Here is a 16602-nt window from a genome sequence, read left to right on the forward strand (position 1 = left end):
AGGCTCCGTCTTCACCACTAAATCTTTCAGCGCTTGACATCTCACAGATATGACTTGAATTGTCGTCACCAATACATTGAGAGCACAGACTGTCTACTCCGGTGCCATTGGTGTTGATGCGGGCGTCGGCGGCTCCGGGAACACATGAGCCGGAAAACAATCGGGCCATGGATTCGGCCCGATTGCAGTTGTGGTTGTCTATGACTTGACTGTCTATAAGAGCGCCAACCGGTACGACCCAACCGGATGTCTGACCAAATCCTGTGTGACACGACCTCTTGCCCTTTAGATCGGCCAACGATGTCATCAATGAATCGGCTCTTACGACGGCCACTGAATATTGCGGTGAATTTGTTATTTCAGTAGCAATTGGTAGCAAATAGTCGTATCTATTATTATTATATAACAAATATCTTAATAAAACTTAGAAAATATATTAATATATATATGAATATGACCTGGATGCTTTGTAAAACAATGATGCGTCCAATGATATGATGTCAGCCTTTCTCATATTAATTGCGTCCACACATGACTTGTGAGAGTCGGACGAATGGCATCTGATTTGTGGCCGAATTCTTCGAGCAAAAGCCGCTTTCTGTAAGTCCAGACATTTGGCCAACTCTTGAGATGAGGTCAAACAAAAGGTCACATTTTGTCGCTCACAACCCGGCAATGGTTTCTCTATTGAAGGAATATAATTACCTAAACAAACAAAAATATTTTTAATTATTACTCAATTTTTTTTAATTAGCAAAAAAATAATAAAACAATTTACTTTCTAAAAAAATATTTTAATAATAAACGTGTAAAATAATTTGTCAATGAGATGACAAAATTATTTATATTGATTGCATTTGTTTAACGCCCAAAAAAGATAATTAAGTATATATTTTTTAAAAAAATAATAATTTTTCATTGTTTTGTAATATACTACTAACTAATGTTTTCTTTGAAAAAGTTTGTTTTAAGCAATATATTCAATCATTACTTATTGAATGATAGTGTCATTAAAAATATAATACAATAGTATTGTTTTGAAAAATTACATGAAACTGATACACAATTTTTAACATAATTATAATGAATGACTTGTCTTCTCTTTTCACTAATAATCTATCATTTAATATGATTGCGTGATTCAATCAATTTTACAAACAAAATCTCAACCGTAAAGTGTTATAAAATATAATACAGATTTTTTCATAAGTATTTTGTCACTACAGTCGCACACAAAGAAACAAAGATTGAGAAGAAATAGAGAGAGAGAGAGAGAGAGAGAGATATTTAATATTGAAATAAATTTTACTGATATTTATAAATTGAGGATATTTTTTTAGCTTTTAATAATAAAAAGGTTATAAACATATAATCTGTTGAAAGTTTTTTAAATAATATAAAGATTTATAAAAAAAAATAATAATTAGTAATAAAATGCAGACCCAGGTATTTATCCCACTGTTGTGTATTGAATGGCATTGAAACCAATTGCGTGACATTTTCTGATGAGACAAAAGTTTTTGTAAACCATTGAGGTTTGAGTTGTGAATATCGGAAAAATATTTGTTGCAAATATCGCAAATAATAATCCTTTTGTCGAGCTATCAATAAAATGATAATAATTTATTGTTTTTTTTAATTTAACAATAAATTTTTAAATATTATTTACTAATATATTGATAATTATATTGTATTTATTCTTAATATTTATTAAAATTAATATATTTTACATTTGTTAAGAATAAATAAAGATTTAATATATTTTTTTTTATTATGCTTTGTTTGAATAGTAAATTAAATTAATTTATTAATATTTATAAATTTGCAAAATAATAAAACTAAACTTACAATAATTATTTAAAAATTTCTATCTTATTATTTAGACTTCAAAATACTACATGTATTATAAATTATAACTAATTATTGATAAATTATAATTTTATTTTATATCACAGTTAAAACTCGTGTGACTTATCAATCAAAATCAAATAAAATCATATAACCAGTTAATACTGTATATAAATGTTAGTAATAAATATTAATAAATAATTTAAAAGCTATTATTAGAAATAAATAAATATAATTAAAAAACAATGGCTTAATGTAATGCTTACCTCTGCCTTTCCTAATAACAAATGCATTAGTGGGTCGACGCGCCCACTCACAGGCCCTCCTAGTGATTGGCATACGGGAGCCATCGAGACATAGAAACTGATAGCTGTCTTTCAGTTCTGGCCTACTCTTGAAGTAACTGTCGGCGGTCTCAATGCTTGTAAAGGCCACCTCTCCCTGTCCTTCAAGTAAACATTTGATGACACCCTCATCGCCAGCAAACGGATCCTTTTCCGAGCACATGACCGGGTCTTTACATAATCCGCACAAATTGCTGTGTTTTCTCTCTAATATCATTTAGTTTAATAAAACATTTATTTCTATTAATATTATAATATTTATATATTTATAAACATTATACAAAATAACTAATTATGATAATTAATATGTTATATATATTATATAAAAATATTATATTTTATTATTAATATAAATAATAATAATACAAATTAAAAATAAAATTAATACTTAATTGTTGGTCAAGATAGGAGTCATTAGACCACATACCGGCCGCACAACTGACCCCAAAAAAATTGTTAACCGAATCAATCTCTCCCTTACAATCGGGTACCAGTGTGTCGGTGGCTAATAACAGTCCAACCGGTATATTCCAACCTGAGTCCGAACCGTAAGGTCCGAGACACGCCCTCTTGTTTTTTAAATCACTTATTGAATTTATGTTTATATTTCGGTGAACCAAAACACCCGATCGATGTTTATAAATATCTTAATTATTAAAAAAATAAATGATTTCATAAAATTATATTATACTGTATTGTTAATTTTAATAAATATAGTTATATCCAGTTATATAGAGTTAATATAAGTTTATCTACAGAATTTCTTATATTAATTAATACTATAATATAGTTATTTAGCAATAGAAATGTAATATAAATATTTTAAGTTATTTTTTTGTTATTGTTTTATAGTAATCTATTTTTAAATTGTTTGTTAAAATTTTTATATTTTAAAAATTAATTATCACAGTAAATATACAGGTAATAATTTATATTAAAGTTTTTTATGTCGTATATATCATATATTTTACTCCTATATTTATTTTAAATTGACAACTGGTAACTACTGTATAAATTTATAAATATAATAGTAATTTATAATAAGTTTATATAAATTAAATACACTAATCATTTAACAAAAAAGTTAATTGACTATCTTATATTTAATTCTTAGAATTTAAAACTATTTTAATAGAAATTATAATTAAGTAAAAAAAATCATAAGTGTAATCAATAACTATTTTTTAAAAAATACAAAAAAATGTCATAAAATCATTAAATATCACAACTTATCTAAAACTTATGTATAAATATAATACTGAATAATATTATCGCATGATTTTTTAATCACATCTATAATACTTTTATCGCATTTTTCAAGTGATATAAAATAGTATAACAAGTGTGGCCTCGATTGCCATCAACTCAGGTATCAGATAATCGATTGCTTGATTGCCTCTAAATATACTTAACTAATCTTTTTTATTTTATTTTATCATTTGTAATGATATTTATTATTATTATTATTATGGAAAGCATCCAAAATATTTTCTATTAACTTTTGTTAAATACGTAAAAATATACAATTATTTGTATAAAAAACTATTTACACAAAAAATATCTAACTTATTATACAGTATATCTATCTTAAGATAGTTATCAATAGATATACTATACATTATAACCTAAAATGAACAAAAGTGTGTGGGTTTTATTGTTTACTTTTTCAGGTAATTTATGTATTACTATAAACAAACACTTTTATTCATCAATTGTGAAAATATACTGTTTATAAATATGATTAATAATACTAATCAATAAATAATTGTATATTTTAAAGAAAAAAATCTATATCTAAATAAATATTTATAATTTTTTATAGATTATTGAATATAATAACAATAATAATCAAAACACACAGACAATTGTCATTATAAAATTACTATACAATTAAATTATTAATAGTCAAACATATCAAACATAATAATTTTTTAAAATTCAATTGAAATAATTAATTATATTTACTGAAATACAATACAATATTATATTATATTTAAATTTTACTAAATTATAATAAAAATGTTTTTATAAAACAAAAGTAAAGAAAAAAGTGTGTATTTTTACTTCCATTGAATTCTTCGACAATAAACGGTTCCAAACCATACAGACGTCCGGCTAAATACAGATCTTCGGCGTCTAAATTGACAATATCTGCTTCATCTCTATCTATTAATCTAATGCACTCATATCTAATGTATTAAACAATAATCAATAATTAATATTATTTTTATAATTTTAATTTTTAATTAATTTATTATCACATTACTTACTTATCTCTAGCATTTATGCAAGAAAATGTTCCTGGTACCTAAATTAATAAACATTTTAATTATATAATTTGAAAATTACTTACAAATAATTAAGTATTAGTGATTATTATTAATAATTGATCAAATAAAATAAAATAAAATAAACTAATTTATCAATAAATGCAAATTAATATGAAATAATCAAATTTATGATTGTAGGAGTTTTTAGTATAAAAATTTAAATAATTAATTTTTTTGAATTATATAATATTGTATATATAAATAAATATAAATTATGGAAATAACTAACACACACACACACACATATATATATATATATATATATATATATATATATATAATTAATAAATAAAAGCTATATTGTATTTAGTTTCTAGAAATATAATTATAAATAAATAAGACTTACATTATCAGACATACGGACACAATAGTCATACAGTGAATCGGGAACACAATAACGAATTTTAACTGTAAAAAAACACAAAATTATTAATACTTTAATAATCATAAATTATAAATCTTAAAAATAATAAATTATATATTAAACTAAATAACTTCATAATATTTTTAGTAAAACGTCAAATCATTTCAACACAACTATAATAAACTTATTTTTTGTTGTCTATTCAATCGTAACATTACATCTTTATATTAATTTTAGTTATATTTTATAATTCTATTTATATATATATATATATTTATATTTTATATACGTTTAATTGATTTTAGTATCTAATGGATACTAGAAAATTGTTTCGAATATTTTTTATCAGTGAAAAAAATAATTTTTTTTTTAAATATTTATAATTATTCTAAGAAATGTTTTTATAGTAACAGTTTCATCTATTTAGTTATTTTTAGACATTTTAATTATATTTTATTAATTTTATATCAAATCTAAAATATTATTATAAAAATTTCAAAATAATTAATTAGATACAAACACAAACAGTAATTAAATTTTTTATTAATAACATTTTTTAGTCTTAAAAATAATAGATTATATTTTTTATCGCTTTCAATAAATAAGTAATCTTTTTAATTTATGTAAATTTTTAGCTAATATTCAGTTTGTTTTGCTTTCAATAGTTAATCATATTATCAATTATGTTAAATATTAGCTAATATTTTACTTTCTTATAAACATATCTAAGATATATTTATTTTATTAAATTGATTTTTATATATAAAATTGTTATTACAATAATAAATTGCAATAAACAGTGGTATTCATGTTTTATTATTTATTATATATTTATTTATTTTGGCGCTTATTTATTGCCATCAATATAAATACATTTATTTAATAAACAGGTTATCCTTGAATTTTTTTATATAAGTATCTTTCTTTATAATATTTGATTTTCAAATAGTTTATATTTTTTATAATATAACAATCAAAAATATATTATTTTTCATAAAATCTTTTTTTAATATTATAAATGTATTTAATAATAAAATTAATTTATTCATATATCTATATTACAAATATATATATATATATTAAGAAATATTAATTTAAATTAAAAATTATTAATTACATCTCTCTGATCTATATTATAAAATCAATTTTATTAATAATAAGCATTTTTACAAATAGTCACAATTTGCATAATTATATAAATAATATAATATTAAAAATCGATTCAAGTATACAGAATAATAATAGTTTAAAGTAATAAGTAATATAAAACAATAATTTAGCAAATATATATTAATTATAATTTAATGGCAATAAGTGTTGAAATATATTATTATTAGTTAAAATATTATATAATTATTCAAAAATTAAATGAATTAATTATAAAATTTTAAAGATCTTTAATATATATATATATATTTACATATATTATATAATAATTTAAAATATAAAAAATTAAGGTTATTGACATATTTACTATTTTATTTTTTATTGGCCATATATTTTATTTAATTTCTAATGTGAAAATAATCTTAAGTATTCAATTTCGATAAATTAACATTAAATTTTTCTCAATATTATTCATATAATCATTTATTTAAAATAATAATGATATTATTATTATTATTATTATTATTAAGATTATTATATAAAAGTTCAAATATTTGGAAAAAAGTTGTTTTATTTATGTAATAATCTTAAGATTAATAATATATGAAATATAATAATAAACTTTTTATGAAATGCTCTATTTCTTATTTTTTATATATATATACAGTATATATAATTATATTGTATATGAAATTGTATTCATAAAATATGATATTATTATTATTTATATATTATTACAATTTAATAATAAACAAATAAACTTAATACTATAATTAATATAAAAACTTAAAATAATAGAAAAAATAAAAATATATATAAAGAAATCTTCACATGTTATCTGGTTTTAATTTTTTAAATAATATGTTTTATTAATAAAAAAAATAAAATATATTAATATAACAATAAATATATATATATAACTAATTATTTAAATTTGTTAAAATTGAAAATAAATTATTTATAAAATGTTACCTGTTTGTGTTAATGATGATTGGATGTATATAGATGATATTATCATAATTATAATGTAATGTTTACTAAATGAAACTATTTGATTAATCAAGTCAAACATTATGCTATTATACATTTTTATTATAAATGTATATTAAAAGCTAATATCCAACTTGAATGAAACTTGTATCCAGCACAATTTAAACTTATTGCAAAAATATGACAATAATTAATATTTTGATAAAATATATTTTAACAATTTTAATTATATATATATCTTAAAAGAAACAAAATTCAAGTAATGAGTAAAAGTAATTGTGAAAATTATAATAATTGATTACATTAAGCACATGTAAAATTGTATATATTTTTTAATACCAATACACAGATCAAATTGATAATAATATTAATAATAATTACGATAACAACACAATAATAATATTTTCTTTTAGTTTTGTTGAGTTGACTGATGTTATGATCAGTAGTTTCAAGTGATTTTCAAGTGATGTACACATAAATGCTTTAGCGAACCATAACAAGGATTTCCTGAAAGGCGGACCATATCTTTAGTTGTAGTGATAGTTATAGATTTGGTGAGAGAGAGAGTCATATCATACTAACCAACCCATCTCTGGTGTGGTATAGTCACCACTTAACTGACAACTCGACTCAATATTTTATATTATAACAAATATTATATTATTATTATTACATCAAAATAACACACAATTACCCGTAAAAAGCTTACAACAATTTGAGGGACTGGTACTACAGAGGCACGACTTGACTCATTTAAATTTATAGTAACATTATTTATCATACAATATCTATATATATATATATATATATATTGCATATAAAATATAATTCATAGACTTAATAACAATATACTATCAAATTAACAATAATATTAAAATACATTATTTATTAAATCGTGAGTTAAAACCTAACCGTTAGTATTGCTTATATATATATACAGTTTGACTCAACTAAACTAAGTTAATAATATTAATAAACATTTAGTTTATCAAAATTTATTAGTGAAAACTACACACTTTTTTTTATTATCAATTCAATTGCAATGCATTACAAAATAAAATTAAATGGAAAAGTTTTTAAAGTAATTTTGTAGTTTTTTTGTGTTGAAATATATGTTTGCATTAACATTATTAAAGCTTTGAAAAACGTCAAAACAATTTAGTCGTAAGTAATTCAAGGATAACTGTATAAAAATAAAATATCAAAATGAGAAATAAATAATAAATAAAAATATATGTAAAATATTTATGAGTTTTAACAGTACACAACACTTACACTTCTCTTATATTATTAATTACATGAATTTAGTGTTAAGTCTTATATTTTATTTTGTAAGTAGTTTTCAAAAAAATTTCATTCAACAGAAAAGTGATAACAATTTTTTATTGACTTTTCAATTGTTGAATACATTTTTTTTATTATATATAATAGTTTCAGCCTTTAATTCATTCATTTGAAAAATTGTTTCTAAATATTTAATTAAAATAATAATAATCCCCACAATTGAGATGACTACTACTATTACTATTATTATTACTACTACTACTTATTATTATTATTATTAGTATTAGTACTTTATTTTTTAATGATAATCGTAGTCATAATTATAAACCTATTATATATCGGCACTCCTTTTTTTTAAAAAACATGGTTTCACTTGTTTTATACATAATTTACAAACTGTTATTAAAATAGTAGTGCAAACTATACATAAAAAATTGAATGCATTAATGAATGCTGATGTGACCCAATGTGTTTAAGCAATTAATAAAATGAGCATGCACAAACACAAACACACACTATATTATAATTATCTATTATAATGTATTTACCATACAATAGTAAATCGACTCAATTAACAAAACAAATGCCTCCTATTCTATGGTAATGTTGTTTCATAATGTCATGAAATTGTGCGCTAATTAACTATTAATATAATTTTCTATACAAATAAACACATTTCGCATTTATCATTGACTGTTGAAGTCAAGTTCCCTCAAAAATACATATATTTATATTAATTATCATTTAATAATAATAATAATAACATCCAACTAAAATGAAAACATTGTTTGAAATAAATATATAAATAAAACAGCTATTAATAAATTTAAACAAATAGCTAATGATAACAATATGATTTTTTCAATGTAAAGTAATTTATTAATAAAACATTAATATCAATTAAAAATTAAATGGTAACACACCTTTAAAAAATATGACTGTCTAGTTTATCAAGTACATTAATATAATTAAGGTTTTTTAAATAATAATAATAATAATAATCAATTTGTAAAGAATTAATTATATTGATATTGTTTATTAAAATATATATATATATATCAATTAAAAATTGCTTCAATAATTTAAAAAATTGATGCATCAGTTATAATATTTTGGCATAATTTAAATATAATTTAAACAAAATTAAAGTATTCAAGATACATTTTATTTTAAATTTTTATATATTATTTAAAACAACATAAATATTACTTTGAATAAAATATAATATAAACAAAAAATTCAATTATTTTAAATATTAAATTAAATAAATATTTAAATTACATAATTTATATTTAAAAAAAATCTTAACAAATCAATTAAATATTAAATAATTATTATTTATATAAATAAATTAGTTATTAATTTATTATTAAACACCAATTACTGTTACCTTTTTATTATTAATATATTAATAAATGTCAATTTAATAATATTTCACACTTTTTCAAAATAAAAAATCTACTCAAAAAACTTATCTATTTATCTATATATTGCTTATAATTTATAAACTCTCAAACTTAATACAAATACAGTACTATTAGTAATAACATAATAGTTTTAAAATATTTAAACCTAAATAATTATATTATTTAATATTTTCACAAATTTTCTATATTAACGTGTCTCAATTTATATGATAACATTTTTATTTTATTTAATAATAAATATAATCCTATAAACAATTAATAATGTAAAATAAGTACGGTAATATTAAATACTGTATGTTTTCAAAACTACAGTAATATCTAAAAAATATACATTAAATTGTATACATACCATTTTGTGTAATCATAGATTATCATTATTATTTTTTATATTAATATCAATTTATGAATATATTTATTATAACCTAATTATAATTAAAAGTTGACAATTATAAATATTTATATTTAGAAATAATAGATTAAATCATATATTAAAATCATTTAAAATCAAGTTAAATATTTGATAAAGTATTAAGTATATGTCATTATATATTATAAAATGTTAGTTAATTATTATTAAGAATTATGTAATAATAACTATATTATTAAATTTATATGGATATAGAAAATAAAAATAAAATTGTTGAATACATAAAAAGGTATGTATATATTTTAAATGTAAAATTGCTAAACTAATAATGTATATTAATATAATCAATATGTTTGAAAACACACATACAGTACGGTATATGTTAAAAATATATATAAATTGTTAAAATTTTAATCATTTGATTATTTAGTCTTTTTTAAATATTAGGTGCAATAATTCCAACTATAATTAACTAAATATTAATTATTAGCTAAATTAGCTAAAATAAATACTAACAAGTAATAAAAATAATTATTTATGATTAAATATTTCCTACATTTATTATTATTCTACTTTATAATATTATTTTTTTGATAAATTATATTAAATGAGCTAGATTCTATATTAGATATTGTCTTTTTTAAACTACTTAAATTTAATTTTTTTAAATTATTTTTAAATTTTTTTCTACATTGAATTTTTAATTGAATTTTTGTTTCAATTGTTAATTACGGTAACATTTATAATAATAATAAATATCTTAAATGTTGCTAATCCTATCTGCAGTCATAATTTGAATGTTTATTGAATCAATTGTTATATTATTAGTCAAATAATATTATCAAAAAAATAAACTATTGGTACCATAATATTTAATACTTTTAAATATTTTCAATTAATAGTGTGATTAACTACGCTTATCGGTAATGTTATCATCAAAAAATGACACACATTTAACAACAAACAAAAACTAAATAAATATTAAATTAATTTATAGACCAAATCACGAGTATTGAGTAGTAGATGTCGGCAATAACTGCAAACAGGACAACGCTTGGATTGCCTGATGACTTGCCTGATTGCGAGCCTCGTCCTGCGTGCGACCACTTCCGTGGCTAACTATCGGCGACGGTGTGCATGCAGTGGTAATTGTAACAATTGATAGGCATTCCTGTAGTTGAGTGGTAGGGTTGCAATGCTTTTTAGGGAAATCACTGAAATGCAATTGTAGATAATGTTCACCAATTGTTTGACACAAACTTCGCAATTGTTTAGTATAATAATAATGATTGTTTCGGTCATCCAATTGATTATCACATTGTTTATCATCAAATGAGTCCATCATAGTCTTTGCCAATTTCCTAATCGATTGCACTTTTGACGACATATCGGCATTAATAGTCACTAAATTTTTACCATCATTTGACTTATTATTATTATTATTAAGTTTATAATCATAATTACATTTAGTGTCGACACCGATGTCGGGTAATTGCTTTGAGTTGGCCGTCAAATCTATAAAATATAGAACATATAATAAACAAAAATTTAAACTATTTCTTAATTACAATAATTATTTTTTAATTATTTTATGCAAACCTTTATTATTGTTTGTATTGAAAGACATATCACTATTGATTGGCATTAATATGAGTCCGGGAACCAATTGTCGTCCCATTTTCGATTGCGGTAGAGTTACGGCCGCACCGATCGGGTCATCCACAAACTTCACCTGACGAATCTTCTTCTGGTTGGACAAACTCACGGGTGTATTGTTTGACAGCTCTTGTTTCAGTATAGAAGGCGGCGATTGGCCTAATTGTGTCAATTGTTGTTGTTGTTGGTGGTGTTGTGTGGCAAATGTCTGACAGGGTATCGGTGGTGTTGTTGGACACGAATAGTTCAACAGTTGTAGCATAGCTTCTGCCGAATTTCTTTTGGCTATTTTTTTGTTTGGTCCCAAACCAATGGCCGAAACCGTTTGCGGCGGCTGAGTAGTAGCCGTATTAACGCTTTTAGATAACTCGACGATACACTCAATGGTAAACTCTTGGCGCCGACGATCGAGACATCGTTCAGACAATAGTCTAAATTGTGGATCTTTTTCTTTGCGCAAATGAAGCCATTGAATCAAACCATTTATCGGATGAACTGATTCCTCGGTCACTGTCTGGCCATTGTTTATCATTGATTCACTTTCTTTTTCATCTTTAACACTACCATTCTTAACACTATTATTATTATTATTATTATTATTTGAATTATCATTACCACTGCTATCACTACAATTGTTTTGATCATTAGACTCACAGATGTTATTGTTGTTGATGGCATGCTTTTGATCGCATTTATTACCATTAATTTTATTAACATTTTTCTTAGACTTTTTACGGCGCTTATCGGTCAAACAATGTCGCCGTGAATAACGTCCACCACCCGAGTTGTTCCTATTGTAATGATTGTTACGATCAGTGTTGTTGCGATCACTGTTGCTATCATTTGGCGGTAATATATCGGGTAATTTGCGTAATTCTTCAATCATAAGAAGTGCCGAATTATTCTTGGATGTCTTTTTGCCGTTTCCCTGGCCGTTGACCACAGTCTGGCCGACAGTGCATTGGGTAATAAATACTGGCAAATGTGAGGGTCCAGTCTGTGAGATCACTTCAAATCGTACGGAAAGGTTGCGCCGGAGTGCCATTTCGTGAACCACACTAATCGGTGACTTAACACTAGCGTCATCGTCGATGGTTTGATTGTTTTCGGCCGAATTTGTTGGCAACTTATTGGCCGATTCCTGATTGGCTGCCAGTTCACGAATAACATTTAGCGCCTCTTGAGCAGCCGCGTGTCGGGCCGCTTGAGCGGTACGGCCCTTACCAATAAACTGATGCTCGCCAATGGTCAATGTGGCCGAATAGGGACCGCGTGGACTGTGATAGCGTTGATAATGCATTCCTCGATAGTCGTAAACATTTACGCCCAAAGCGTAAGCGTTGGCGGGCGTCGGCTGAACTCTTGTCGGCTCAAACACCTGATACGTGGCGTTCAGACCCAACTTCATGCCCAACACATTCAGTTCAACAGTTGGTGTCAGTGGCCAAGTCGTCGTACTGGACGATGAACTACACATTTGCCGTTTGGTTGGCTCTCTCAGCGATGTTCTGTCCAGTGCTTCGATAGCCGCACTTCTTTGGGCTTTCTTTATTGAACTACCGGTTCCCACATATTGTTCGCCAATACTGTCGCCCAACTTGAGTGCAACTATTCAACGGGAAAAAAGTGGTCAATCAATAGGTCAATCCATTCAATTGACTACAACTATATTACCGGTAAATATCTTGTCGTGTGGCGGACCCGACTCCGAGATCAAGTGGTACTCGTGTTTCATGTTATTAAATCGGGACAACTCGTTGATGCGACACATCGGCGACTTGACCACCGATGATGACTCCACCATCGATCCATGTTGTTGTCCACTGTCGCCACTACTGACAGTCGTCGGCAACAATTGGTCGCCACTGATGTTCATGTGGTCAGTCATGTGCTTAACATTTGGCCAAACATTGTGTTTGTTGTCATAACTTATATGTCATTCAATATTATTGACTCAATAGATAGCGATTACAATCAACTCTATAGTAGAGTACAGTATAGTATAGTATAGTATAGTATAGTCTACTGTAATATTCTAAACAAATATATAGATAGCGCTTGAATTTAATAATCAATAAACACTCAAAATTCATATAAATATTAATATAAAACTCTATTTGAATATAATTTCAAATATTATATACAGTATTATTATATAACAATTTTTAATCTATTTTATAAATGATCTGTTTTAAAATTATACAATAATTTAGTTTGAATATTAAATATTATCTAATAAATTATTAATAATAATCAATCATTGAATACATTAGCGGCAATTTACTAACAAAAAATGTATAATATAGTTATATGTACCTAACTAAACTTTTATTACTAAATATTTAATACAGTAGTTTTTTTTATTGTTATAATAACATGGTTAATAAATAATTATCAAATTATTGATTTATATGTTGTTTATTGCATTTTTTTATTGAAATATTCAATTATAATTTTATTTATACAAACAATATTATTTTAGTTTATCATTATAATAGTCATCAAAGTTAAAATTATGTAAGCTTTCAAAATTAAGCTCATAATTTATATATTTATATGCTTATTAATTATATACCCAAATATTATACAGTATTATTATTATAATAATATACACTAAATATATATATAAAATATACAATGTCAAATATCATATAATTAATTATTAATTATTATAATACTATTATAATATTATACATAATGTATATCTATCGTAATAATTAATTTAATATAATTTTCAATTTTTATATAGAAAAAAACATAAATACGATATTAATAATAATAATAATAATAATAATTATTATTATTATTATTTAAAAGCAAAATATCAGTATTGAATAATTTTAGTAAAATGTTAATAATGTTTAAAAAATGTACTCAATATCTGACATTACAATAGTCTTTCCAAATCATGTTTGACTGTTAGCAGTGGTGGTCGACCACCACTTGCCGTACCGTCAGTACCGTTGTTTTCATCAGTAATTGTTTGATGATTACAGTCATCCTCGCAATCATTGTCCGACCAGTGCTCGAGTGACTGTTTGTGCTGTTGTAGGGCTGCTATCGATGGGAACAGAGTGTCGCATAAAGAGCAGCCAAAGTGTTTGCGATGCATCTGATGTCTGGCCAACTGTCGGCTCGTGGCATACGTATGGTCGCAGACATTGCACTGTAGGGTCTCATCGGTGGATGACTGCGACGACCAATCGCTTAACTCGTCGTCGTCTTCTTCATCATCACTGGATTCGCTGCCACTGTTGTCAACATCGCTGACGTCTTGAGCGACACTGCCATCCACTACTAGTTTATCACTATTTAATTGGTTCACCAATTGATTAGCTTTCAATGGTTTAGTTAATTTTATTAGTCCTAAAAAATTATTCAAATGTATTATTGGGTAAAATACAGTTATTTTAAAATCATATAATGATATATCATTAGTGGTAATGATGTGCTCTTACTTTTAGTTTGATTAGTAATATTGTGGTAATCATCACTATATTTGCTACAATTGCCACAATTGGCTCCGGTATCGACATTGGTTTCATGATGTACACCATCAGAATGATGGTCAATATGATGTTCATCGCTGGTGCCGATCATTGCCATCTGTATATTGACGGGCACTTTGCTTAGTGGCACCACTTCTACTGGTATCAGTCCGTCACCAAGTTTTCCCTGTTTTTCCAATTGAAGCATCAGTTTTAGTGAACTGTTATTTAGGGCAAACAGTTGTCCATCTTTTTCGGAGACTTGCATTTTAGGCACTTTTGATACTCTGTTGCCGGCAGTTGACAACAACTCTTGTGCCGCTAATTGTTGACTCAATTCATTGACAACACTGTCTGTAATACTGTTGGTATCATTTAATATTTGACTATCCATTTGAAGGAAATGTATTGATGACGGAGCCAACCATTTATTCATTGCTCATATCAATGATAATTATATATATATAATTATAAAATTATTTTTAAATTTTAATAACTTATTAAATATCTATTTTTTTAAATAACTAATTTTTCTATTACATTATTATTTTTTTTATATATTGTACAATAGTATATTAAATATTAATCTTTATTATTAGCATTCATATGACATTTTCAAGCATATAGTTTACATTTTTGAAACAATAATTATTATTTATATACAGTATATATAGTTATATTAGTATATTTTACCTAGACAATTATATCAAATCAAATACTCAATATGGCCATTAAAATAATTTTTTCAATATTTTACAGTAGTATATACTACTGTTTTCCGTAATTATATTGATATTGACAAAAAATATACAGACAATTGATACTCGCATGCGTTATATTGAAATATGAAATTTATAATCAAATATAGCAGTTATAATATATACATTAATATACTATTTAAAACATTAAGTAATATTTCACTTTCAAAAAAATCTGTAACAAATTATTTATTATAACAATATTTTATTTATTAAAAAAATATAATAAATGTTTTTTTCTTTCTTAAATATATTATAGTATACCGTATAAGTTGTAATAAAATGCTTGTAAATAACATTACTAACAATACTATTGTATGGGGGAGAGGTGCTATCTAAATATATTGTTTGCAACATATATTATCGATTTAATATTTTTATGTACACATTGTATAACATTACTTTAATACAGTATTATAATATATTTAATGAGATTAAATTTTTAAAATTAAAATTAAGCATAAATAGATAATATATAAATCTATTACTATCAATAATTTAAAACTTTTAATAAACTTTATATTCTATAAATAAAATATATAAATACAATAAAAAATTAATTTGTTTTATAGTTTAAGATATTCTGTATTTTTAAAAAATGATATATTTCTAATTTTATTGATATTATTTATGAAATTT

The 16602-nt window shown here is 23.8% G+C and overlaps 3 protein-coding genes across 4 annotated transcripts in view; all 3 read right to left on the bottom strand.

Annotated features, from left to right (window-relative positions):
- The window catches only part of LOC128958711 (transferrin-like), an 8387-nt gene extending 755 nt beyond the window's left edge, over nt 1-7632 (bottom strand). The window contains exons 1-10 of the mRNA XM_054304616.1: nt 7286-7632; nt 6966-7149; nt 4869-4930; nt 4463-4500; nt 4257-4381; nt 2581-2838; nt 2115-2399; nt 1443-1601; nt 459-705; nt 1-389 (exon numbers count right to left, since the gene is read on the bottom strand). The exon at nt 1-389 is cut by the window's left edge and continues 4 nt beyond it. Of these exons, the coding sequence (XP_054160591.1) occupies nt 1-389; nt 459-705; nt 1443-1601; nt 2115-2399; nt 2581-2838; nt 4257-4381; nt 4463-4500; nt 4869-4930; nt 6966-7080 (1678 nt within the window). The 5' untranslated portion in view covers nt 7081-7149; nt 7286-7632. The remainder of the gene's footprint in view (nt 390-458; nt 706-1442; nt 1602-2114; nt 2400-2580; nt 2839-4256; nt 4382-4462; nt 4501-4868; nt 4931-6965; nt 7150-7285) is intronic.
- Nucleotides 7633-10977: 3345 nt separating this feature from the next.
- Nucleotides 10978-13695, bottom strand: LOC128957299 (double-stranded RNA-binding protein Staufen homolog). Of its 2 annotated transcripts, XM_054303035.1 has the most exons (4): nt 13392-13695; nt 11661-13325; nt 11526-11576; nt 10979-11465 (listed from the first exon to the last, which is right to left on the bottom strand). In XM_054303035.1, exons 1-4 carry the CDS (start codon nt 13603-13605, stop codon nt 11065-11067), a joined length of 2331 nt encoding a protein of 776 aa, XP_054159010.1. In that variant the 5' UTR covers nt 13606-13695; the 3' UTR covers nt 10979-11064. The 2 variants fall into 2 exon arrangements, with proteins under 2 accessions (XP_054159009.1, XP_054159010.1); XM_054303034.1 differs by having other exon boundaries at nt 10978-11576.
- Nucleotides 13696-14604: 909 nt separating this feature from the next.
- On the bottom strand, nt 14605-15641 carry LOC128958870 (uncharacterized). The gene is made up of 2 exons (XM_054304827.1): nt 15176-15641; nt 14605-15083 (listed from the first exon to the last, which is right to left on the bottom strand). The coding sequence occupies exons 1-2, from the start codon at nt 15639-15641 to the stop codon at nt 14605-14607; spliced, it is 945 nt and encodes a 314-aa protein (XP_054160802.1).
- Between the last annotated feature and the right edge of the window lie 961 nt (nt 15642-16602).

Source organism: Oppia nitens, unplaced genomic scaffold, assembly GCF_028296485.1.
Source record: "Oppia nitens isolate AA-2021 unplaced genomic scaffold, nextdenovo-longstitch-racon4-pilon3 scaffold3_pilon_pilon_pilon, whole genome shotgun sequence".
Taxonomy (NCBI): Eukaryota; Metazoa; Arthropoda; class Arachnida; order Sarcoptiformes; family Oppiidae; genus Oppia; species Oppia nitens.